Source organism: Thamnophis sirtalis, unplaced genomic scaffold (assembly GCF_051295495.1).
Source record: "Thamnophis sirtalis isolate CommonGarterSnake01/CBP01778 unplaced genomic scaffold, rThaSir2_p1.2 scaffold_9, whole genome shotgun sequence".
In the NCBI taxonomy this organism is placed as follows: Eukaryota; Metazoa; Chordata; class Lepidosauria; order Squamata; family Natricidae; genus Thamnophis; species Thamnophis sirtalis.
This window is the reverse complement of record NW_028261389.1, coordinates 15,496,765-15,524,127: the sequence shown is the minus strand read 5'-3', so window position 1 is coordinate 15,524,127 and position 27,363 is coordinate 15,496,765. Positions and strand designations below refer to the sequence as shown.

Genomic DNA, 27,363 nt, shown 5'->3' with positions numbered 1-27,363 from the left:
AGCAAATAAATCCATTGAGCTTTTTGAACATGATAATGATAATATGATCACTGATAATCTATGATAATATTCTGGAATATGGCCACTGTTGAATTATACTTGGATGGACCAATTTGGTATCTTCACAAGACTGTTCCTAACAGTTTAGGAGTGTCAAACTCAATTTAATTGAGGGCCACGTCAAGGTTGTGTTTGACCTTGGGAGGGCCAAGGTGTGTATATGGCCAGGGTGGCTAGCTTGACATCACTCGTGTCAGGGGCATCTGTGGCCAGAGCACTCTGTCAATGAAAACAGGTTCCTGAGCTCTGTTTTTGGTTGAGACAGCCTCCTGCAACTCACTGCTAGCAAAAACAGTTCAGGTCATTAGCTCCGTTTTCGGTTGGGATGGCCTCCTGCGATCCTCATGTGTGGCCCTTGTAAACTCCGTTTTCTCTGGCAGAGGCAGGCCAGTCCTCTACTACTTACAGGGTGGCCCTGCGGGCCAGATCTAAGCACTCCACAGGCTGGATCCCGCCCATGAGCCTTGAGTTTGACACCCCTGTTTAAACAAAGTGGTTGAGAAGAACACTGCTTAATAGCTCTATGTTTCCATACTCACATTCAAGGTCAGGTTCTTCTGCTGTAATAAAACGGATTACAGCCTCCAACTGGCTGAGCTTCCTGTGAGCTGGATCAATATCTGTAACACAATAAATCCTGGGGAAAGGAACATAAAAAAGAAAGAGAGAGTATCGACACATATTCTCCTTTCGGGCTCTACCCCGACACACATAACACTAAGCATAAAATATCCCACCTTTTCACTATCACTATAAAGTAAAGGTTCCCCCCATACATATGTGCTGGTCGTTCCTGATTCTAGGGGGCGGTGCTCATCTCTGTTTCAAAGCTGAAGAGCCAGCGCTGTCCGAAGACGTCTCCATGGTCATGTGGCTGGCATGAGTAAATGCCGAAGGTGCATGGAATGCTGTTAGCTTCCCACCAAAGGTCGTTCCTATTTTTCTACTTGCATTTTTACATTCTTTTGAACTGCTAGGTTGGCAGAAGCTGGGACAATAACGGGAGCTCACTCCGTTACGCGACACTAAGGATTCGAACTGCCGAACTGCTGACCTTTCTGATCGACAAGCTCAGCGTCTTAGCCACTGAGCTACCATGTCCCTTATATATATCTCACTATAGAGAGAAATTAAACAAGTGAACAGGAAACGGCTTAGGGAAACTAACCTATGTAGCCCATTGTTCATCACCCATCTTACCATATTCCAATATGGGCAATTGTTTGAATGACTCTTATCCCAATAAGAATGTTAGAAGACTGCCACACAGGGCACCCAGGGTCAAAGCACATGCTTCATATGCGGTGCCCATGCACAGCACACATGCAAAACCCTGAGGATTCAGTCTCATGGTTGTAGCTACCATCTTGACTTCTTTTTTTTTTATTCCCCACTGTCTTAACTTTAAAGCAAAATAAATTGGTTCTGGTATAAAAATAACAATTTAAAAAATGGTTGATTCACTTTTTATATCTAACTAACCGATAACCTGGCATTGCCTAGGTATTTATTTATAGGGGGGGAAATGTCCGGACCAAATGTAATTTCTAATGCTTGATTTTCTCCCTTACCAGAGGGAGCCCCCTTGTGGAGTACTGTGAAGCCGTTACCATGGCAACTCCACTGCAGGGCACAGTAGAAGCCATTTTACGGCAGTGCTGTAGAATCCATTTTAAGGCACAACAGGCTGTATCTTAACAGAACAAACACCCCAAGGGGTTTAGGGGTGTCTTACCCCACAATATTTTTTTCCCATAGAGTAAGTCTTCTTAGGTTATATACATATATAGCCTAAGGTTGTGAACACTTGTGCTGTGCTTTGGATTTGAAAGGCAAATGATGCTTGAAAAGATACAGAATCACTCATGTACAATATCAGCTGTTGGTAACTCATTAAACTAGATGTGTCTTTTTTAGGGTTCCATGACCACCCTTTGCAGCATAATCCAGGGAAAAGATATATTTGCTTTTAGCAGTGGCAATAGATGCTATGTGCCACTTACATTTTGGTGCAATTCACATCAGAATCCAAAGGGTTATACAGCCCAAATGAAAGGACATGAGCCAGCCTTGCACCTAACTCAAGCACAGATTTAAGGCAGCGGCAATTGCTTGGCGACACAGTATTTCCCCACAACCTTGGGCCAAAATCCTTTCTCTGGTTTGTTTAATATCCCTTAATTGGAGAAGCTTTAGCTGAGCCAAGAGGTAGCTCTTTAGCTTCTGCAGAAACATTTTCTCAAGGCCTCAATTGCAAGGATCCATTGCAAAGTGTTCATCTTTCCAAGAACATGAATGAACAAAAAAAAACCCAAAAATCTTACCACTCGTTGGCTAAGGTCAAATCTGGCTGCAGAAGGTCATGCAAACCTGAAACAAAAAGATTATGGCATTGTTATGGCAGTGATTCCTGCTTTGTGCCAAACATGCTTAATACTCAATTAAACAAACAAACAAACAAACAAATAATAAATAAATAAATAAATAAATAAATAAATAAATAAATAAAATAATTTTTTCCATAAGAAATTTCCATTTGTATTGAAGGAAGATTTAGTCTCTGTAGGATAACAGAAGTGAGGGTCATGGTTAAGACATTATGTAATGGGAATATAGCAGGGGTGGGTTGCTAATCCCGTTCCAACCGGTTTGGTTGGAACGGGGCTGGCGGCATCCTCGTGCACGCGCGCAGTTCACGCATGCATCTTAGCGCCTGCGCGATGCTCCAGCTGCTTGCGGAGACTCATGCAGGCGCTGTATGTGCCATGCGCCTTCGTGGAAGCGCAGAAGCCTTCAAAGACCGGTAAGGAGCGCGGGCGGGCGGGTGGGCCCTTCGCCGTTCGCGGAAGTTACTTACTTCCAGGTTCGCCGACCAACTGGTTCGCGGGGACCGCCGCGAACCGGTTGAAACCCACCCCTGGAATATAGGTAAAGGTATAGGTTCCCCTCGCACATATGTGCTAGTCGTTCCCAACGCTAGGGGGTGGTGCTCATCTCCGTTTTAAAGCCAAAGAGCCAACGCTGTCCAAAGATGTCTCCGTGATCATGTGGCTGGCATGACTAAATACCAAAGGCACACAGAATGCTGTTACCTTCCCACCAAAGGTGGCCCCTATTTTTCTAACTTGCATTATTACATTCTTTCTAACTGCAAGGTTGGGAGAAGCCAGGACAAGTAACGGGAATGCATTACGTGGCAGTAAGGATTCGAACCGCTGAACTGCCGACCTTTCTGATCGACAAGCTCAGTGTCTTAGCCACTGAGCCACCGCGTCCCTCAATGGGAATAAAGGCACCAAGAATCTAGTTTGGGTGGGAGAGGGAGGAATTCCCTGATTGGGTATCTCAGAAAGAAGGGGGGAGGGAGGGAGGGAGGGAGGGAGAGAGAACCTTAAATGACTTTGATTTAGATGCAACATAGACATGAGGATTCTCAAGTATCACATTCTAAGATCTTAAATTGTAAGAGATGTTCAGATAGTGGAAATGAAGTTCAGAAAAATGGGAAGGACTGTACCATTACTTCAGTCTATTCTGAAACATCAAAGGCTGCTTTGTTTTGATAAAAAATATTATTCTATAAAGGAATCAAGGCATCCTGTACTTAGTCTAATAGACAAAACCAAATAAAGCAGCAAATGAACCTGACTGTTTGAAGCCACAGACCTCGGAACACCCATTTTGCAGAAAAGGTTACTGACATTAGGACTGGATATAATACACAACATAGAAAAAGAGGAACCGTAAAAGCTTCATAAATGTATAGTGGGTCCCTTTCCAAGAAATATTTGGGTTTCAGTGGTGATAAATTAGTATGCTACCATATTTTCATTTTATAATTTTGCTAGTACTTTTCTTCTCCCTCTTCAAACATGTAGGAAGCTGAGTTCAGATTCTTAATAATTGTTTTCTACTCTATCAGGTTAGCAAATAAATATCTGAAGAGAGATGGAGAGGGTAGCCAAAGTAAAACACCATTAAAACCCAGCTAGGGTACACGAAAGTTTTCTCCAATGTTTCTCACACAAGACTTTTACAAAACTGTGTCATATAACCAACCTTCTTCCACTGAAGTGTCCCCAAGCAGCACATATTCGCCATATCCTCGTGACAGAACAATTCCCAAGCTGTGAGTTTGGGAGGGAAGCGGGGACAATAAGGAAATAAAAAAGAATATTATGAAGATCTATCTCAGTTTTCGCTGGTGTGCCATTAAAAAGATAAAGGTTTTCCTGTCCAGTCAGTTGTGGCCTGCCAACAGCCAGCAGAGCATATTCGGACAGTGAGGAGGTTGAGGAGGAACATGGGCCAGTCCTGTTGTCTGCGGAAGGCTCTGACGAGGGCTCTGCATTGGAGGCAGAGATGGGGTTAGGGTTTGGGGCCAGGGCCGTCTGTCAGTTATCAGCTGCCTTCAGAGTCAGACATCAGTGAGGCAGACGAACAGCTGGAGCCTGTTCCCAGTGTGTGCATGCGCAGAGTTGCCAGATGAAAGGAACAGCTAAGGAACAAGGGTTGACTTGGGAGTAAGGCCACAGGTGAACGGTGAATGGCCCCTCCCATAGGGAATAAAAGAGCAGTGAAAGGGGAGGGGTGTTTGCAGAAGACAATGAGTTCATTGCTGCATTCTTGCCAAGTATTGCAGCATTTGAAAGATATCGGCCTGGGCACTCTCCAAGCCTGATAAAGATCGGTAATTGTGAACTATCTTCTAAGACTGTGGGTCGGGATTTTGCTGGAAAGGAATTCACTGTAAATTAAATAAAAGGGGTTTATTGGGATGAGGACTTGGCTTCATGCTGCTGGGGAAGCCTAGGTCAGAACACCGACTCTAGGGCATAGTGCGTCCTCCGTTTCTTGGCTGAGGGAGCCAGCATTGTCTAAAGACAATTTCCATGGTCATATGGCCACCATGGCTATATGCCAAAGGTGCATGGAACACTGATACACTGATACTGATGCTGACTGGTGACTACCCGGAGGAGAGCCTTCTCTGTGGCTGCTCCGACCCTCTGGAACGAACTCCCCGTGGAGATTCGAACCCTCACCACCCTCCAGGCCTTCCGCAAAGCCCTTAAAACCTGGCTTTTCCGGCAGGCCTGGGGCTAAAGAGCTTCTGCCCCCCCTTCTCGAATGGTATGGTTGTTGTGTGTTTTAAATTGTGTATTGTTTGTTTGTCTTTTTATCCCCTGTTTGTACCTCCTTTCCCTTGACTGAGTTGTGAGCCGCCCTGAGTCCCCCTTGGGGAAAAGGGCGGCATATAAATGAAATAAATCCTAATCCTAATCCTAATCCTACTTTCCTACCAAAGTAGTGCCTCTTTATCTACTCATGTTAAGGCTGTCTGAATAGTAATGCAAGACATTTCATTTGATTTCCCCCTGCAGAATCTGCTCACTCACCTAAATGGTGTGCCGCTGATATGAGTGAAGAAATAGTCATTAGTGAGGAACAGAATTCTTTTCTGAGAAAAGGAAAAAAAAAATCAGGAATGCCAAACTGTAACTGCAGAGAAAACATACATCTTACACACAGACACACAGGTACAGCCCCACATGGATGCATACAGAGATAGAATGATGCAACCAGAGCTGGAAATGTAGTTTTTCTTTCACATCTGCTTCACTCCTTCTTGTTACAAAGTTGGCATGCAAAAAGGAAGGCTTAATTTTAATTTTAATTATCAGATGGGTGCTGAAACGAGGTCATCATATATTAAGAACCTCGTGATTAGGAAGTCTCCCAATTGAATAAATCTCACATTGTAGAATCATAACCTAAAGGTAAAGGTAAACATTCCCCTCGCACATATGTGCTAGTCATTCCTGACTCTAGGGGGCGGTGCTCATCTCCATTTCAAAGTCGAAGAGCCAGCGTCGTCCAAAGACGTCTCCATGGTCATGTGACCGGCATAACTAAACACTGAAGGTGCACAGAACGCTGTTACCTTCTCACCAAAGGTGGTTCCTATTTTTCTGCTTGCCTTTTTACATGCTTTTGAACTGCTAGGTTGGCAGAAGCTGGGACAGGTAATGGAGCTCACTCCATTACGCGATGCTAGGGATTCGAACTGCCGACCTTTTTGATCCACAAACTCAGCGTTTTAGCCACTAAGCCACCGCATCCTATCTAACTTAACTACTGGGAATTAAGACACACTGAGTTTGGTATGTCCAGTCCTAAGTAACTGTGCAGGGGACTGCAGACTTTATCAATTAATTGGATGAATTTTAATTAGACAAACCTGAATAGGTTGAAGAAGAAGAAAAAATATGGTTAATTGGGTATTAAGTGATGCATAACCTTACCAGAAGAGGCTGTAATATCTTTTTAAAAACCTGTCCTTGTTGTTTGTGTGAGATGGAGAGAAAAAATTGGAGACTTCTACTAAGATAGTATCTGTTTTTATGAGGCCTTATGAGGTAGTACAATGATTACAACAAACAAGCTGTACAATAAATTGACTTCATGTTGTACTATTACTTAAGATTCATATCTTTTGCAGTAAATATGAATAATGCAACATCTCTTTAATTGTCTGCTACATACTTTTTCATAATATATCAGTGTGTAATAATCTGTTTCATCAGCCTATCATCTGCAGAGATGGCTCAACATCTCCATTTAGGAGGCTATTGTCTGAAAGTGCACAGTAATAATTTAAAGTGGAATAATATTGTTTATGGACCTCAAAACATGAATAAACCTGACAATTTCTCCCAACGTTCCTATAAACAGTCCACTGGTAGAAATAAGTTGATAGGTTGGTTGGTCCAAGATCTCTGTGATACTAGTAAATTGCATCAAGAGAGGAAGGCAACAAAATTACCATAGAGGTTCAGAAGAACACTCTGAGAATGAGAATTCGAGGAGGAAAAGACAGGCTACAGATATTCATAGTTGGGATGGATAAGGAATTCTGGGAATACCTAGGACAGTACAGGTAGTCTTCAACTTACAACAGTTCTGTTAACTTTGAATCAAACCTGGCAGAAGCCATTTTTCTCAGTTGCCACACAGGTGGGGTGGGGGGGGTAGGAGGATGAAGTACGTTGCTAGACAAAACACAGAACTTTCTCGTGCTTGGAGAGCCCGTTGATCTAATTGGCCAATGTGATCTGTGACTTTTGGGGAGGGAGTTATTTCCTATTTTAATTATACTGAAACCACGAGAAACATTTAGAATTGGTTTTCCAATTGATCATGCCGATATGATCTTGGGAAGCCGAGGTGGCGCAGTGGTTAAATGCAGCACTACAGGCTACTTCAGCTGACTGCAGTTCTGCAGTTTGGCTGTTCAAATCTCATCGGCTCAAGGTTGACTCAGCCTTCCATCCTTCCGAGGTGGGTAAAATGAGGACCCGGCTTGTTGGAGGCAATATGCTGACTCTGTAAACCGCGTAGAGGGGGCTGAAAGCCCTATGAAGCGGTATATAAGTCTAACTGCTATTGCTATCGCTATTGCTATTGCTATTGCTATGATCTTAATTCTTAGAGGAAGACCTCAGCCTAGGAGTTCTGATTTGCTTGGGTTCATTAGTTGGGATCATTTAGTGACTGAAGTTACCACGGCACTGAAAAAAGCGACTTATGACCATTTTTCACACTTATGACCATTGAAGCCTACCCATGGTCACGTGATTTACATTCAGATGCTTAAACAACTGGTTCATATCTATGATGGTTGCAATGTCCTTGGGGTCATGTGATCATCCTTTGGGACCTTCTGACAAGCAAAGTCAATGGGGATTCCAGATTCACTTAACAGCCATGTTACCAACTTAACAAATGAAATGATTCACTTGGCTACTGTGGCAAGAAAAGTTGTCAAATGGGGCAAAACTCACTTAACAGATGTTTCAATCAATCAATAGCAATAGCAATAAGACTTATATACCGCTTCATAGGGCTTTCAGCCCTCTCTAAGCGGTTTACAGAGTCAGCATATCGCCCCCACAGTCTGGGTCCTCATTTCACCCACCTCGGAAGGATGGAAGGCTGAGTCAACCCTGAGCTGGTGAGATTAGAACCGCTGAACTGCAGATAACAGTCAGCTGAAGTGGCTGCAGTACAGCACTCTAACCACTGTGCCACCTTGGCTCTTGGTTTCACTTAGCAACATACATTTTGGGCTCAATTGTGATCATAACTTGAAGACTACCTGCAGTCCCATGCCATGAAGGGCTTTAAAGGTTAAAAACAGCACGTTGATCTGATAGACTAATCTTTCTTTGTAAGAAAATACCAGAGGCAGTGAGGGCATTGCCCTCTGCTTTGAGCTACTCTATCTCTGTCGCTAGAGTGAGATTTTTTTAAATTGGGGGCGGTGGGTGGGAGGGGGAAGAATGCAGACAGAATGGAGATGGGCTCTCCATTCTGCTTGCATCAACTACCCTGTTTGCCCCAAAATAAGACCACCCCGGATAATTAATCCAATCGAGCTTTTGAGCGCATGCACTAAAAAAAGCCCTCCCTTGAAAATAAGCCCTCCCAAAAATATTGCAACACAGCAGCAGCCATAAGGTGACCACGCTCGCCATCTCCTGCACCTCAAAAATAATAAGACCTTGAAAATAAGGCCTTGTCTTATTTTCGGGGAAACACCAGTGGTGAAATTCAAAACAATTTACTATTGGTTCTGTGGGCGAGGCTTGGTGGGCATGGCAGGGGAAGGATACTGCAAAATCCCCATTCCCACCCCACTCTGGGGCCCGCCAGAGGTGGTATTTGCCAGTTCTCCGAACTACTCAACATTTCCGCTACCGGTTCTCCAGAACCTGTCAGAACCTGCTGGATTTCACCTCTGGGAAACACGGTAATATTCCAACATTCTTGCACAGCACACTGGCCACTTTGTGAATTCACACCCCTAGTACCAAAGGAATCTTGCTAAGTAGGATTAGCTGTGGTACATAATACGGTTTTAGCACTGTTTCTTTGTCTACCTTTATTCATGACTTGATGAGCATTGCACTTCTTATCAGATAGAATTGGAGGGGTGGGGGGAAGACTGGCCACAGCCTTCAAGGCTGTCCTGCCCCTGCTTTAATGTCCTTGAAATACGTTACACAGATCGATGCTCAGCAGCTGGTCTACATGAAATGACAGATAGGCTTGAGACGGGAGTGTGACAGAGAAGGTGACAAGCGGTAGGATAACCATCTCAGTCCTTGTGGCTGCAGTCACTGGGGACACTTTCCTTTTCTCCTTCACCTAAATATCATCCTTCCCTTTTGTGAGTTAAAGACCAATCCTCAACATCCTGGAAACCAACCCCCCCACCCCCATCTAGTACAATGACAGCAGGCATCAAAGGACTGGAGGCTAAACTGTTCATGCTTTGGAAAGGATGATCGATCCTGGAGGCAGTTATGTGAGCTGGCTGCCAGCTGAGCATTTCAAAAACATCTCAGCTAGCTTATTTAATTAGCCGAGCATGGCCAGCCTAATGGTCTCAAAAAAAAAGAGGAAAAAGAAATCTTTGTGGGTTGCCATATAATGTTGAGTGGCTTCCCCAGTTTCTGTATTGCTAGGATAGGAAATAGCCTGACTTAAATGACGCCTATAATATTCCCTCCAGGGGTCCCAAGCCCTCCTGCTTTTCTATTGCTGTTAACATTCGACTTGTTTTTATGATTCCTAGCTACCACAAGGTCACAGCAAGTGTCAGCATCTCTAACCAACATGGCTGATCTGGGGAAAAAAGCTAAGCAGCACCAGTTCCAGCTGAGACATGGATTGGAGACCACTCAGAAATGAAGGATCTTTAGCAGGGATGACATTCAATTTTTTGAATGGGGCCAACCAGGGGTGATTTTTATGGGTTCAGTGAGCTGATTCAAATCACCCCTACTGGTTCGCCCGAGCCAGTCCAATCCGGTTGAATTTCACCCCTGATCTCTAGGATAGAGTGGAAAACTGAAGGGAAAATGGAGGGAAAAAATTCTAAGGCAATAGCAATGCTGCCATTGGATTCAAAGAACAGCAAGAAAGTCATAATGGATTTATGTTTATTTTAAGCATATCCACAGGCAGTACTAAGATATCTCTCTCTCTCTCTCCCCCCCCCTCTCCCTCTCCCTCTCCCCCTCCCCACTTCCCTCCCTCCCTCCCTCCCTCTCTCTTTCATATATATTCATAATACAAACAGTCTGCATGGAGTAGAATTTCCTCATTCTACTTTTTCTCCTTCAGTATAGTTTTTGTCTGAATATTGAGGGGAACTGGTGAACTGTTTCATGTATTTAGCTTCGCCCTGAAACATGATCTGTTTTTTTTTTAAAACCCTCAGTCTTAATGTTAATTAATGCAGTCAAGGAGGCACTTCTTAAAGCCTGAAAGCTTACAAGATTAGAGAAATGGCAAACAGTCTCAAGTATTTGGGGACAGGAGGTGGATGTGATATTAACAGGAGTGAATAAAATGTCTCCACGGAACCCTGCTTTGCTAACCTTTAAAATAATGTTCAGTGCAACTGGAAGCAGGGGAAGAATATAAACTTAACAAATCAATTCCATGGAGGGTGTGAAATTTAGATGAAGCAGAGAAGCAGAGCATGAAGAGGTTAAGAAAGGCTAGTGGAGCAGGAGAGAAAAAACAGTGCTACTTTTAAGAGTACTGATATATATTTCTTCAACTCTTATTTCTGGTTACAACAGACTTTGGAGAATTTTCTATCAATTCAGAATCTCTACACCTTTATTTAACTTAAGGGGGCAGCTGGCCAAAGAAATCATCCCAGTGCCTGCATGTTAGAGACTCCATGGAAAACTTTCCAACTCTCTTGAAGGAAAAAAAAAGTATGTGCCTCTGGTTTAAGAGATGCAGGTGAAAAAACAATAATTGAAAACCCAATTCATAATGAGATGAAGGAGCAATAATGACAAAAGAGTAAAAGTCGTGAAGGTAGGTAAGAGAGAGCTAACAAGGGGCCAATGAACATCACATGGCATTTAATGATGAGAGATTTAATTTAGGAAATGCCATGATGCCTAAATACATTAATAGCTGTAAAACTGTCAGAGTGCACACAGGGTGACTATTTTGAGACAACCCAGGAGCAAAATACAGTAAACAGAGGTTTGTCTTTCAAATAGAGGTTTATCTACAAGGAATATATACATACACGTAGTAGGCAAAGTCAGGCAATCAATCATCAACCACAGCACAGAAGTATACACGGAGAGAGAGAACACCCTCACAGGGCCTCTCTTATATATACAGCCTCTTCAAGTGAAAATTAAATAATCCTGCTGACTCATTCTCATTGCATCATCATTTCAGTATTACAGCATTACAGTAGCTGGTCAGCTATTAAATCATTATTACCTTGACAAAAAACATTTCATTTGTACAGAACAGATGGGAAAGGGGGATATTGAAGCCTCTCCTTTTAATGTACACTAGAAAGGGCTGGGCCTTTGATTGCACAATCGCTGCACCCATATTGACTTTTTCATGAACACCTCTGCTCTGAACTCTTGACATGCACACCTGGACAAGATCTGCTAGAACCTAAGTCTCAAGAATTTTAGGAAACATTTTCATTCTTGAATCTACACACTTCAAATACTGCTGGATTTTAATGGATCATATGCTTCTGCGGCAACTACTGATAAATTAAGCCTCTGTGGATGACAACTATGACTAAAATGGCTATGGTCTCTTTACATCATTTCTCTGCCTCCTAGGGAAACTGTGTTTGATGAAGAGAGAATAAAGATATGGCTAAGCTTTGTATTTCCAAAACAGCGGGTTACGATTTCATCCTTCGAACTCTCCTGCTTTTGCCATGTATCCAATGAAGCTAATCTAATTATGCTGATGTGTTTTGGGGATTTTAGGATAGTTTCACACATTTAACCTTCATAAATGTTCACTTTTCTGAATTGCATGTTTTTTAAAAATCTATAATTAGAACTTATAAATACTCACTCCTTTATCCATGGGAACCTTCACATCCATGGACAAATAACCAGTTTCTCCATTGATCATTGCTGTTCGTAACTGCAGAAAGAAATTAAAATACTTACAGTAGCTGGCTCAAGACCACTGGCCTGCAATAGTAATTGAGGTATAGATATTTGGTTCCACCACAAATGCGCGAACGACAAAAGCGCGCCTGACTAAACCGCGGTGACTAAACCGCGGTGACAAAACCGCGCCAACGAATGAGCGCTGAAGCGCGCCGACAACAGCACGCCGACAGAAGCGCGCTGTAACCCTAACCCTAAACCAAACCCTAAACCAAACCCTAAACCTAACCCTAAACCTAACCCTAAACCTAACCCTAAACCTAACCCTAAACCTAACCCTAAACCTAACCCTAAACCTTACCTTAACTTAAATCGCGCTTCTGTCGGCGCGCTTTTGTCGGCGCGCTGTTGTCGGCACGCTTTTGACATCGCGGTTTTAGCGTCGCGCTTTTGTCGGCACGCTTTTTTTTTTTTTTATCATAAAATATTTTATTCAATTTTCACATTCCATTTGCAATCATTTATATACAGGGTATTTACTATAAAAAGAAAAGAAAAAAAGAAAAACAAAGAAAAAGGGAATAAAACGAACAAGTAAAGAGAAAACACAACTCATCATTCACAACCCCACCCTTGCATCCTCCATACACCCCATCTACCCCCTCCAACTTTCCTTTCTCCCTCTAACACTCCCCTCCTACTTCCCTTTCCCCTCAATCCTTCCTTCTCCCCTTACTCCCCGGACACCCTCCTTACCTTCCCCTTACTCCTTCCTTACTCCTCCCTCTTCTTTCCCTCTACCTCCCTCCTTGGTGTATGCCTTTATTCGAGTGTTGTTTGATCTGATAAAAGTAAAATGAACCAAGGAAAAAATAATAATAATAATGATTAAAAAAAAAGAACCACCGTATATAAATACATTCTTGTTCTTATTAAAACTATGTTAACACCCCCCCACCCCACCCCCCACAATCCCCATCCCTAATCCTCCCGACTTCCCAGGGCCCACACCTGGCACTACCTTCTGTCTAAAATATCTTGTATACATATGAATTAAAAAATAAAAGTATATATCAAAAGAAAAGAAAAGCAGAGAAAGAAAAAAAAAAAAGGAAAAAAAGAAAAGAGAAAAGAGAAAAAAAAAAAGAAACCACTCTTGTATTGATCTCAGCCCCCCATCTTTATCTATGCTTAAATAGTATAAATCATTCTATCTATATTTTATTCTCGTCTCTTACTTCTTTGCTATTTACCCCAACCTTCTGTAGACTCTCCCGTTCCCTTCCTAAACCTCATGATCCCTTCCAATAAAATTTAAGCAGCGTGGTTCATGCCATATATTCAAATATAACTTTACAGACAAGTAATCAAACTTTCCCTTCTAGTAAAATTTAAACAACGTAAATAATCTTTCTTTACCCCTTTTTCAAACAGTAATTCAAAATAATAAATAACTTAGTTCATTCCACATTCATTTTACCTTCATCCCTCACTTGTCTGATATTTACCACTATCAAATTTATACTAGCATTTGTTTAAAATATAACTCAGAGTGATTTGTAGCATGAATCATTCCACATATTCCAATAATACTTTCAGCAAGAGTCAGTTAACCTTCTATTTTAAGGTAGTCCCTTCTAACAGCGTTTAAACAACATAAGTCATTCTGCATTCTTTTTACAGTTATCTTCCCAAGCGGCTTCCTGTTCTAATAAGCTTTAAACAACGTAGATTTTGCCCTCTTCCCTTGCTTGTCTGATATTTACCACAAATAACGTAGTTCATTCCACATGCATTTTACCCTCATCTCTTGCTTGTCTGATATTTACCACTATCAAATTTATACTAGCGTTTATTTAAAAAGTGACTCAGAACTATTACAACCAACTTTCCCTTCAAATAAAAGTTAAGTAGCATGGATCATATTCAAATAATACTTTCAGCAAGAGTCAGTTAACCTTCTATTTTAAAATAGTCCCATCTAACAAAGTTTAAACAACATAAATCATTCCGCATTCTTTTAACCACTATCAAATTTATGCTAACGTTACTTTAGAATCTAGCTCAAAGTAGTTTCACCCAGCTTTCCCTTCTGATAAAAATTAGTCCACTTTTTCTACCGGAGAGAGGTCTCAAACCCCCATTCAGTCCTCAACTTTAGGAAGTCTTTTGAAGTATCTAAATTCTCGATCTGCGTTCTTCTGCTTCTCTGAGGGAGGAGGGGCTGCCCCCTCCATCTTGCAGCCGCATGGCCAGCCGTTTGCTTTCTCCTTCCGCTTGTCTCTCCTCTCTTCCAAGCGCGTCAGGAAGTCCCGCCTTCAGAATCCTACAATAGAAATCTTGAGCCTCCGAAACAGAGTTAAGACGAAATCTTTGATTCTCAAATGTAACTGTAATACCGGCAGGGGCCTCCCATCTGTATCGAATCTGTTGACTCCTAAGCTCCTTAGTTAAAAAGGTGTAATTCCTTCTTGCCTTCAACATCTGAAAAGGAATATCTTTGAAAACAATCAGGTCCTGGCCTTCAACTCGAAAACCGTTATTATGAAACTTTTGCACAATCGCATTTCTAGCTTCTTTTGTGGAAAAATGTATAATTATGTCCCTCGGGAGTTGTCGCTGTTCCGCTATCAATGAGTTCTGGCGATAGATTTTCCGAATCTGCCAATCAAAGTTAAGTCCCGGGCTTCCCAGCGCATGGTTGAAGGCTTCAGCAAAGGTCTGTTTCAAATCCTCTTGCTCCTTTTCACGGAATCCTCTGACTCTAATTGCAAATGCCTTCCTATTAAAATTTAACATCATAAGCTGATCTTCGTTATTTCTAATTTTTTCTTGTAAAATTTGAATATTGGTAGTCAAATTAAAATTAGCCTTCTCCAGACTTTCCAATTTGTTCTCTATTTCAGCAGAGTAATCTGAGAGGGCAGACACGGCTACAAACGTATTCGCCTTCATTTGATTAACTTTAGATTTTAAATCATCATAAAGTTGCAGTACAAATTCCTGAATTTCTTGTTTAAAGGCATTAAACATTTTAAAGAGATATTCCTGTGTTAAAACTTCTCCAGTAGAGGGCGTAGGAGACAAAGGCTGTGTTCCCAGAAAAGATTCTTTAAATTCTTTAGATACATTTGTAGCAAAACGCTTCTTTGATCTGGGTGCCATAATAAATAAACAAGTAAGCAGCGCTTCACTCCCCTCTATTTCCAAAGAAAAAGAGTTTATTTTGTTAAGGAGCAGTCTGCAGGAAGATAAACCCGGCTAAGTACATCCAGTAATCATCCACGGAGAGAAATCGCCATTTTGAAGTCTATTTAAACAAAGAAGTCTTTAAGACGAATGGAGCTGGTATTTAAGATAGTAATAAAAGCATAAATCTCACAGGGGTGGTACCCTCCCGTATCAATTCTAGCTTGAAAAAACTTTGTTTTGTCCTGGGGGGGGCTAGCCTGTCTGGGGCTGCCAAAAAAAAAAAGGCAGCTGAGAAGAACTGGCCGGAGATAAAAGCTCCGCTTCGGCTGGATCTAATCTCTTCCACAGCCCCCCCAAAAAAAGGCTGTGGCTTACGAATAGACCCTAGTCTACGGAGCTATCCTCCCTGCCCCTTTCTTAGCCAAAAAGGGGTGCTATCTATGATCTTATTTAGATATACAGACCAGATCTCTGAGGAGCTCGGTGGAGCCCTCCTCGGCAACAGGCCACGCCCCCAGGAAGTCCAGTCGGCACGCTTTTGATGTTCGCGCATTTGTCGGGTCACGTAGATATTTCACCCCTTTGTGTTTAGCTAGATAATATACAGATTGGGTTGTAATCATACCGATTCAGGAAAGCAACTGCCATGACTAATGTGTTGGATTAGAACTGGGTTATTTCTTTTTTCCTTCTTTTTTCTTTCTTTTTTTTTTAATTTTTTTTTTTAAAAAAATGAACATTTCATCTTCCATTAAACAGCGTGTCGTCTGGGTACAAATATTTCTGTGCAATCAGAATTTACAGTATTCATTACATTGATATTAATTCTCTAATCTTACAACAACAACAACAACAACAATAACAACAACAATAGCCTGATAAGCCTATTCATTTCTCAACTTCTCTTCCAATAAGAATATATTAGTAATATTGATTGTACAGTTGTAGAGATTAACCTGATTTTGCATTTAATAACTGTAGCTAGACTGCTGATGGTGCAATACTGGAAGAAGGAAGACTTGCCTACTATTCAAGAATGGACATTGAAAGTAACAAACCTAGCTGAGAGGGCTAAAATATCAGCCTATCTCAAGGACCATTCAAACGAGAGATATAAACTGGAGTGGAGAAGATGGATTGACTATACTCAAAGTAAATATGGGACTAAGAAATTCCAGATAGTTTATGTCTGAAGAAACAAGGAATGATATAATCTGTTTAGAGCTAGCCTAGCAAGGAGGAGTTAAAGCTCAAATGAAAGATGATATTAACTTTTTTAAAAGTTTATTTTAGAATGTTTTTGTTAAAGATTTATACCCTGTATTGGTTCTGGGAAGTCGGGGGGGGGGAAGGTTGGAGGGGTTGGGGGGAGGAGGGGGGAGGGAAGCAAATATTTGTAAAAGTTTTTTTTAAAATTCTCAATAAAAAAAGAATATATTAGTAATATTAAACCCAATAGTCTTAGCAGTCATATTTGTAAGAATCACCATATTGTTTACATCTCTGTCTTAACGTATTTTCTACATTTCACTGATCTCCATTTATTTCTAACTTCTGTTTTTGTTCTCCAACCATCCATAAAATAGCTCCCATGTCCTATAATATTCAGTGTGTTCTTTCTCCTTTATAGCTACCGTTAACCTATTCATTTCTGCACATTCTAATATTTTCCTAATCACATTCTTAGAGCCAAGGTGGCGCAGTGGTTAAATGCAGCACTGCAGGCTACTGCTAGATAAGCAGGTCAGCGGTTCAAATCTCACCGGCTCAGGGTTGACTCAGCCTTCCATCCTTCCGAGGTGGGTAAAATGAGGACCCAGATTGTTGGGGGCAATATGCTGACTCTCTGTAAACCACTTAGAGAGGCCTGAAAGGCCTATGAAGCGGTATATAAGTCTACTGCTATTATCAGTAAGGATCTCTTCATCCTTCCAGTTTTGTGCAAATACCATTCTAGCTGCAGTTAGCACATGTGTGATTAAATATGCATTCCCTTTACTATAGATTTTACTATAGTATAGAACTGGGAGATTTCAAAGTATGAATAATTGGCTGCAACAGATTGGTACAAGGATGTTCTTCTATATGTGTATATTTTTGCCGTGCCTTTCATTGATTACTTGCATCATCTTGGGCTTGTTCTGACTTTGTTGCATGTTGCCCATTGTCAATAGACAGACTATTTGTCAATATTCCTATGATTTGGTAGGAACCTTATGGATAAATTGGTCAAGGAATGTGCCCAAACCCTTCAATTAGATACTTACAGTTTCATTTACATCTTCCCATTCTACTTCAGAAAGGTCGACGCTGTTGTAATTGGGTTTGGGCTTCAGTTTTTTTCCTTCTTTGTACTGGAATATTTGGGGGGGGGAGAAGGAAAGACAAGTTAGAAAGATGCACTATTTGTTTGAAGGAAACACTTTTTCCTCCCTTGCTGATTTTACTATGTTTGTGTCTACTGTTGAAATAGCAGTAGCAGTTAGACTTATATACCGCTTCATAGGGCTTTCAGCCCTCTCTAAGTGGTTTACAGAGTCAGCATATTGCCCCCAACAACAATCTGGGTCCTCATTTTACCCACCTCGGAAGGATGGAAGGCTGAGTCAACCCTGAGCCGGTGAGATTTGAACAGCCGAACTGCAGAACTGCAGTCAGCTGAAGTAGCCTGCAGTGCTGCATTTAGCCACTGCACCACCTCGGCTCTATGTCAGTGATGGCGAAACTTTTTCACCTCAGATGCCAAATAATTTAACCCCCATAATTTAATGACCCTCCCATGCCGTGCCTCCTGAGCATCCACGTGTGACACACACCCCCACCCCCACTGCCCGGCACATGCACGCATGGCTTTCTTGGAGCCTGGGGAGGGCAAAAAACAGCCCAACATGCAAACCGGAAGTTTGGGGACGGACTTCCAGGTTGCCCGTTGGGTCATTTTTCTCCCTCCGCAGGCTTCAGGAGACTTCACTGAAGCCTCAGGAGGGAGAAAAACGGCCGAAAATCAAGGCCGAAAATCAACTGGCCAGCGCACACATGCCAACACCTCATGTGCCCTCGAAATTGGTTCCATGTGCCACCTGTGGCACATGTGCCATAGATTCACCATCATGGTTATAGGTGTTATTAGGAGCTGTGGTGGCACAGTGTTTAGAATGCAGTACTGCAGTGAGTGACTCACTGCTCACTCCAGGAATTCAGTCCTGATAAGGCTCAAGGTTGACTCAGCCTTCTATCCTTCCGAGGTCGGTAAAAATGAGGACCCAGATTGTTGGGGGCAAGAGGCTGACTCTGTAAACCACTTAGAGAGGGCTGTAAAAGCATTATAAAGTGGTATGTAAGCCTGTGCTATTGCTATTATTGTTGAATGAGGAAAATGCAGTTGTTGTGCTCTTCCATTCATTTTGCCCTCTAGACAAAGGTGAAATTGTGTTCAACATCTTCCACACTTTTACTATTACATAAAGCAAAATAATGGTAGTCCTCATGGCATCACTAGGAATGGAAGATTGTACAGAAGATAAGACTTTTTTTCTGACAAACACAGGTAGTCCTCTACTTATGGCGATTCATTTATTGATAATTCAAAGTTAGAACAGCCTAGAAAAAGTGACTTATGATCTGTTCTTGAAGTTACAATTGCCGCACCACCCCAGTGGTCAACTTGTTGTAATTTAGGTAGTTGGCCTGAATCACATGATCACAATAGTAATCTTCCAAGCAAAATCAATTGGGGGAACTAGATTTGCTTAACGACCATGTAGAGCCGAGGTGGCGCAGTGGTTAAATGCAGCACTGCAGGCAACTTCAGCTGAATGCAGTTCTGCAGTTCGGCTGTTCAAATCTCACCGGCTCAGGGTTGACTCAGCCTTCCATCCTTCCGAGGTGGGTAAAATGAGGACCCGGATTGTTGTTGAGGGCAATATGATGACTCTGTAAACCGCTTAGAGAGGGCTGAAAGCTCTATGAAGCGGTATATAAGTCTAACTGCTATTGCTATTGCTACTGCTATTGATTCACTTAATAACCACAATAAAAATCATCATAAAATCAGATCTGGTCATTTAATGATTCTCTTAACAACCACATCACTTAACAACTGAAATTCCAGTCCTAATTGTGGTTGTAAATTGTGGACTACCTGTACAGGCCTAGCAATTATGTTTCCAATAGCTCAAATCAGAAACAATGAGCAGCGGCAAGAAGCAGAGTAATAATACAGAAATGATATGTACGCTTTACTGTTTTAATTCAGATATAAATTTCAACCCTCTGAGCATATAAGTAATCTAACCAACTTGGCATTTATTGTATCATATGTGTTCTTTTTCTAATGGGGATATTTATTGCATGCTTGTAATGAAAGCAAAGAAAATATAAATCAAGAGAAAATATAAAAAGGGAAGAAAGTTCTGGAGGAGAACTTTCAATCTCACATACTATTTACATTTTGGACGGAATAAGTAGATAATGAAAACGTACCTTGGAGGAGGTAGAATATTCCGTGACCCGTCAAAACTGCGCTCAACTAAGCCGCGCCCGATTAAACTGCGTCGCTGACGTCATCAACAGGGCGACAACAGCCAGCGCGGAGAAAGAAGGGCGCTTTAAATAGCGCTTTGAAAGCAAGCCGATTCAATTTAAGGTAAGGGTTAGGTTTAGGGTTAGCTTTAGGGTTAGGTTTAGGGTTAGGTTAAGGGTTAGGGTTAGGTTTAGGGTTAGGTTAAGGGTTAGGATTAGGTTTAGGGTTAGGTTAAGGGTTAGGTTTAGGGTTAGGTTTAGGGTTAGGTTAAGGGTTAGGTTTAGGGTTAGGTTTAGGATTAGGTTTAGGGGGGTTAGGTTTAGGTTTAGGGGTTAATTTTAGGTTTAGGGTTTACAGCATGCTTCTGTCTCCGCGCTGTTGTCGCCCTGTTGATGACATCAGCTACGCGGTTTAGTCGGATGCGGTTTAGTCGAGCGCGGTTTTGTGGTGGAACCAGAATATTCAGCCAGCCAAGATAATTAGCTGCATTTGGAGCCTTGACATTTAAGTCAAAGTGACATAAAATTGACACCATGACAATTCTATTGGCACCAGTGATATTTTTGCTGACGCAATGGGATCCACTGCATGTAAAGGTTCATGACAGGCCTTTGATTTGACACCTGAATGGTGCCCATTTAGAAGTTTGAATGGATATTGAATAGATGTTGGGTTCATTGGAAAAGAAAACTAACACTCAAGGATGCCATTAGAAGAAGACAACCATCCAATAGTGACTTAGTGTCACTGTGGGAAAGCACAAATCTAGATAGTTGATGACCCTGTGCCAGAGGTGGGTTCCTACTGGTTCGGATTGGTTCGGCCGAGTAAGTAGTAACTCTGCCGGACACGCGCCCGAACTGGTTCTATGTTCAGCTGCGCCATTTTGATTTTCTGTTCTCACATGCACAGAACAATCTTCATTGAAAAAATTGTAATTTCCCCCCCTTTTCTAATGTTGTGCACGTGTGCAGACCTTTTTAGGTGCAAATGTGCATGCGCGCGGAAGGGTAGTTTTTTGCGCTCCAAGCCAGTAGTAATGTTGGCAGGAACTCAACCCTGCCCTGTGCATTAATGAACTGGAGGTTCTAAAATGACACAAACTAAACAGAAATCACAGAAAATCCGGGGCTTCTTTAGGTACTTACCAGCGGCCGGAGGTCGGGATGAGACAGAATGTAGCCATTGTTAGTAATTAGAAAGGCATATCCGTGGATACCCAGCTTGAAATAAATGCAGTGAAACAATTAGATGTGTTTATTTTTTTAAAAAAAAATGCAAAAGGGAAAGTTACAGAACGCATTCCACAAAACTATGCACTGGTTGATTAGTATGCACACTATAATTTCTTGGTTGGGACATTTTGTATAAAACCTTAACCCATCAAGAGATCTATTTAGTTTTTATTTGTTCTTTATATTTCATACATTTCTAAACCACCCATCTTCCTCAAATTATCTTGCTGTTGTAAGGGGCTCTCAGATTTCAGTTTCAATTTAATAAAATTTGTATGCCGCCCACTCCCTTGGGACTCTGGGCGGCTTACGGACAGATAAAAAAACATTTAAAAATTTAAAAGTAAAAAAATACAATTGTTAAAATCAACACAACATCCATTCAGTCTAAGTGGGGCTGGACATTGATCAATAGCCCCAGGCCTGCCGAAACAGCCAGGTCTTAGTGGCTTTACGGAAGGCTGGGAGAGTGGTAAGGGTCCGGATCTCTACGGGTAGATCGTTCCACAGGGCTGGCGCAGCTACAGAGAAGGCCCTCCCCTGGGGGGCCGCCAGCCGGCATTGTCCGGTCGACGGACAATGTTCTTCTGTTTTAACATAGATTAAAATCTGAATCAGGAGAGTTAAGGAACATAAGAAGCTGACAATAAATCAGAATATTTGTTAATCAAGACAAAATTCTTGTGTCTAATTGGCAGTGGCTGCCTGCAAGGAATTCTTCCAAATTTGCTGAATGAATATTTCCCCCCTCAAACTGAACAGAGCCAGCTCACCCCCTGACCCTCAAGCAACATATTCAGGAAGATTCATTTTTAGGTTCAGACCTCAAGGGTGTCAAACTCAATTTCATTGAGGGCTGCATTAGGGCTGAAGTTGAACACGGGGGGTCAGGTGGGCATGACCGACTGGGTAGGCATGGCCAGCTTAATATCACTCCTCAAACTGCTGGCATGTTTCCTCTTTGTGTTGGGTAGACCGGGCCAAAGCGACATGGTCCAGCCCCATGGGCCAGATCCAAGTACATCACGGGCTGGATCCATCTTGTGGGCCTTGTGTTTGACACCCCAACCCTAGCTACTACCATCCTAATATCTCATCTCTTCTCAACAGTGCCTTGCTCTGAGGGTTCCTCAGATCAAGAAATAAGAATGTGGAACCAATCTGAACCAGGGGTGAAATCCAGCAGGTTCTGACAGGTTCTGGAGAACCGGTAGCGGAAATTTTGAGTAGTTCGGAGAACCGGTAGCGGAAATTTTGAGTAGTTCAGAGAACCGGCAAATGCCACCTCTGGCTAGCCCCAGAGTGGGGTGGGAATGGAGATTTTGCAGTATCTTTCCCCTGCCATGCCCACCAAGCCACGCCCACCAAGTCACACCATGCCCACCAAGCCACTCCCACAGAACCGGTAGTAAAAATTGAATTTCACCACTGGTCTGAGTACAATGCTGGCCCTGATATCATGTTTCTAAGATTCTCAGAGGAGCATCAAATCTTTATAGTAAGGCACGAGGAACATGCTTTCTTAGTTGTGGGACTTTCCCTTGAAAGGGAATAGTATTAACGGAGAGTTTCAAAGGCATAAATGTCCTCTGCAGACACGCTGGGAATGTGACAATCTTTCTGAACTAGTGGGCACTTTTACTTCTTGCAGCATGCCATGACTGAAGCAATTCCCTGTCATTATGGTGGAATGAATATTTCCTTTGGGATTGCTGCACTTTTAAAGATCAGATAAATTCTCGTGATTTCAGTTCTTACTTTGTATCGTGGAGCCAACTTAAGGAGTTCTCTAAGTGGAACATCGGATCCGATTACACCCAGAAGGATGCCGTGTGATCTCTGAAAAAAATAGAAAATGAAAACTGGGGATGTATTATCTCTTTCTCCTTGTACCAAAATCAGTATCATCATTTTGTCACTATGTTGGTTTTCATCATTTTTATTGATTAGCCTGACAAAATATTCAGATGGAGGGATAAAAAGGAACAGAAACGGGTTAAATATTCCATTCTTGTCTAAGCTACAGTGTAGATGCTAATAAAAAGAGGTAATAGATTCTATAAGATTAATAATTTCAAAAGAAGACAGAGAAGTGGTTTGCATTTCTATTTTCTTGAGAAAATAGTTCTTTCACTAGTGTTTTTTTCAACAGTGGGGCCAGTCTATCAGTTCTTTCGCTGGATTTGAAATGTTAGGTTTTTTTAATTTTTTAATATTCTTGCTTTTAACCAAAAGAAAGTTACTTTGTCTCACACATACATTGGTAGATAATTGCAGATCGTTCTTCAGGACTTTTGCTATCAAATTTTGTTTACAAGACTTTAGAAGCTCTAAAAGTAATGATAAAGGTTCTCCTCATACTTATGTGCTATTTGTTCCCGACTCTAGGGGGTGGTGCTCATCTCCGTTTCAAAGCCGAAGAGCCAGCACTGGCTGAAGATGTCTCCATGGTCATGTAGTCGACATTACTAAACACTGAAGGTGCAAAGGTGGTTCCTATTTTTCTACTTGCATTTTTTACGTACTTTCAAACTCCTAGGTTGGCAGAAGCTGGGACAAGTAACAGGAGCTCACTCTGTTACGCAGCGCTAGGGATTTAAACCACCGAACTGCCGACCTTTCTGATCGACAAACCCAGCATCTTAGCCACTGAGCCACCACATCCCTCAGAAGCTTCAGAAAGCCCATAAAAGGGAGTTGGGGCCTTATGGAGATGCAGGCTATAGCTTGTCCATTTGACTTATTTTTAAATGCACTCTTTAAAATGTTTTCATTTATTTAACATGCTGTAGTTCAGTGGTGGGTTGCAGGCAGTGCGCCCCAGTACGAGCATACCAGAGCCTGCCCAGAGCACTGGGTACCGTTCTGGTATGGTGCTCCAGTGGGCCCACCCGCCTGCCTGAGCTTCTTACCATGTTTTAAAGTTTTTGGATCTTCCGTGCACACACATAGCACATACAGCGCCTGCGCAATGCTCCGCCGAGGCTTGCGGAAGCATCGTTTGCAGCTATAATGCATGCGCGTGCCGCACGCGTGTGCTCATATGTGTCCATGTGAGTGATGCTGGGGCCGTTCCAGCCATACCGGTTGGAATGGAATCCGGAACCCACCACACCTGTACTTATATAGAGTTTTAAGAAGTGGTAGCACACGTCTGGAGATCTGTTAAAGCTCTGTCAATCTGGTTCAGGGGTGGGTTCCTTCAGGAACTATTGCTGGTTCGCTCGTGTGTGCACCACTCGCATATGCACAGTGCAATTAAAATTGTTCTGCGCATGCGCAGAACCAAAAAACAAGAACCAGAGAACCACTTTGGGGGTGTGGCAAGCCTGGGTCACTACCGGTTCCAGTGACCCAGGCCGTCAAACCATTATCAGTTCAGCTGAACTGGTCCGAATTGGTAGGAACCCACCACTGGTCTGGTCTACCTACCTCACTAGGTAGACCCAGACCAAGAAATCAACTCCATCGGAAAACTAAAACATCTAAAAATTATCCAACTGTTGTGGTCTCAAAACACGTTTGATTTCTCACCACCCTTGGAGCTTGCATATCTTCATCAAGGTCCTTACTCTCTACAAGCTCCAACAAGCAAAGTTTAAATTTTGCAAGCCATCCTTTTATCTTGCTCCAAGTAGAGATTGTCTAAAAAAACAATGCTTACCGTTTCATTTTTTTTGCTGAAGACAGGCATAGCTACTGTTGTCATAAGCAAGAGACTTTGAGCTTGAGAGGCAAAGAGCTACCAGATAGAAAAAGAGCAGCAGATTAACTGTTGGGAGAGTAATTGGTAGGAGAAGCACAAATCCTTTGAATTAAATAGCAGGGAAGCACAATGAAAAAAGTGTGCACTAAAAATACTAGCTGTGCAAGAGGACAAGATGAATATGATACTTAGGGGAAAGTCATGAATCTGAAACATGTTTTGCCAATATACCTTCACATAGTCAAGGTAGATAACATTGTAAAGAAAGTGTAACGTATGACTGCACTTCTTCATATCCAGGTTAACATAGTTAAAGATATAATTAAAGCATGTGATCCACTTACCCAGTCATAGCAACTTGTAAATGTGCTTACATACATGATAAATAAAGTTTAACTGCACTTCTTCATATCCAGGTTAACACGGCATAGTTAGAGATATAACTAAAGCATGCGATCCACTTACCCAGACATAACAATGTGCAAATGTGTGCTTACATACATAAACATTCCAACTCATATTCAGGGTTCAAATGCAAATGGGCTGGGATTGGAGTTGGAACCAAAGGATATATTCAGTGGTGGGATTCAGCCAGTTCGCACCACTTCGTTAAGTTTCTGGGCAGTTTGGTGAACTGGTTGTTGGAAGAAATCATTAGGGCAGAGAACTGGTTGTTAAATTATTTGAATCCCACCACTGGATATATTGCACAAGGGACATGGGCTTACATGGAAGATGGTTCATCAACAAGTTGGAAGAAAGAAAGGTAAGTTGTGGGAAATGGACAAAGGCATCACAAAATAGAGATGGAGAGATGGGAGGGAGGGAGGGAGGGAGAGATGGCTTTGCAGCCCCAGAAGAGGAAAAAACCATTTATCTAGGGCTACAGCTCTCTTCTAGTCAATTCGATAAAGGTTTCACCCATTTCACCCTAGAATGCATCAAAGACTCATTAGATGAATCCAAAGATCTAACACAGAGGCCTTCAAATTTGGCAATTTTAAGACTTGTGGACTTCAACTCCCAGAATTCTCCAGCCAGCAGAGCTGGAGAAGCATAGCTATGCTGGCTGGAGAATTCTGGGAGTTGAAATCCACAAGTTTTAAAGTTGCCAAGTTTGGGCGGCCCTGATTTAGCATAAGAGCCAACTATATACCTGTGGAAGCTCCGTAGTGGAATGAGGGCAACTGCATCATTCCAATCACATATGAAAGCAACTAGTATTGAGAGGAATCCTTCCTCTGTTGGGAATAATATATTGCTATTATTCGTAATAGCTGTACATAGCGCAATCTACCATGACTGTCAAGTTTCACTGTTGCATCATCTATCACAACATTTTATGGTATTCAATTCCACAGATTAATCTTCTGCTAGCCTTCCTAAACATTAGCTTAGTGGGCATTATTTACAGGTTGAGCCTGGATATGCAATAACTAAAATGTAGATGGCCATCCTGTTGTGGTACTAAATATTTATAATTGGGAAAACACTTCATCTATACTCTCTCTCAAACAAATTATGTAACTTCTATTTCATATTCAAAGGGACCCTTTTCTAAAGCTAAAATCCCATTATGGATATTGTATAATCTTAACAATTACTTCAAGATGTAGCACTATAGTCGCATAATTATCCAGATATCTAGAGAGAAATAAGTACCATAAAATTCAGTGTAAGTGAGCACCAAATTGCAGTCAAATCCATTCAATGAATCTAGAATTAAGCCACAATTCAAACAGGGGACCTTCAGTCCATGAGCTATGCTCTGCAATACTATTCCATGACACAACACAACACAACTCAAATACATCCAGAATTAAGTTATCTGTCTTTCCCACGCTGCATTGCTCAGTCACTACTATATTATCATCTAGATGTATGGTAAAGCTACAAAGTAATCTAATATACAACATCCACAAAAGAGTCAATGTTCACAAAATACAGCTAGGTTGTTACCTCCTCAGATTGTGGCAGCTAGTGAGAAATGTGGATGGCATTAATGAATGGACACGACAGAACAGATGAATAAGCCAGACAAACATGCAACAAGTAACACAGGCAATGCAAGTGAGAAAAAAGTAAAAGCAAGCAAAAGCATCACATAGTTTTAGGTAGCAACAATCAAGAATCAGCACTCAATAAAATAAATCCAAGGTCACTCTGCTGATAATCTTAACTAAATTAGGAAAGAGATTTCTTTTATAACTTAGTTCCAAGAAATATTCAACTTTGCTCTGTGAATTTAAAAAAATCTTCTCATCTATTTAGGATTAGCATCAAGATGGCCAAGGCACGGTATGGTATGGTGGGACCAACTTTTTAAATTGTTGGCTCTTGTAAGCCCATCAATTGGTTGTGGATAGTAACAGCAAGTAATTGGGAACACACAAAGTCACGTTTCATCCAGAATTGGAAATTTTAACCACTGGAGATTGATTCTGCCAGTATCAAGATTGTTGATGCTCTGCCTTACCATTCAACATACAAATAAGGTCCATGTACATATGTAGCAAGAAAGACTTTTCCTTGAGATGAACTTGGTTCCTTGTGATTTGATTTTTATACTTTCTTGGAGGACAATACAAAGTGTCATTGTTGCTCTCTTCCTGGATTTATTTTTATTTCCTAGTCTAACCTATAGCTCTGGTGCTTGCCCGTCGTCTCCCATTGAAA

General features: G+C 41.8%; 1 protein-coding gene across 1 annotated transcript in view; it reads right to left on the bottom strand.

The window, feature by feature from the left end:
• Positions 1–27,363, bottom strand: part of CACNA2D4 (calcium voltage-gated channel auxiliary subunit alpha2delta 4) — a 191,653-nt gene that overhangs the window by 122,297 nt on the left and 41,993 nt on the right. The window contains exons 14-22 of the mRNA XM_087722902.1: positions 24,646–24,723; positions 22,740–22,820; positions 20,895–20,969; positions 17,492–17,578; positions 11,992–12,063; positions 5,460–5,521; positions 4,120–4,187; positions 2,385–2,430; positions 600–697 (exon numbers count right to left, since the gene is read on the bottom strand). Of these exons, the coding sequence (XP_087579028.1) occupies positions 600–697; positions 2,385–2,430; positions 4,120–4,187; positions 5,460–5,521; positions 11,992–12,063; positions 17,492–17,578; positions 20,895–20,969; positions 22,740–22,820; positions 24,646–24,723 (667 nt within the window). The remainder of the gene's footprint in view (positions 1–599; positions 698–2,384; positions 2,431–4,119; positions 4,188–5,459; positions 5,522–11,991; positions 12,064–17,491; positions 17,579–20,894; positions 20,970–22,739; positions 22,821–24,645; positions 24,724–27,363) is intronic.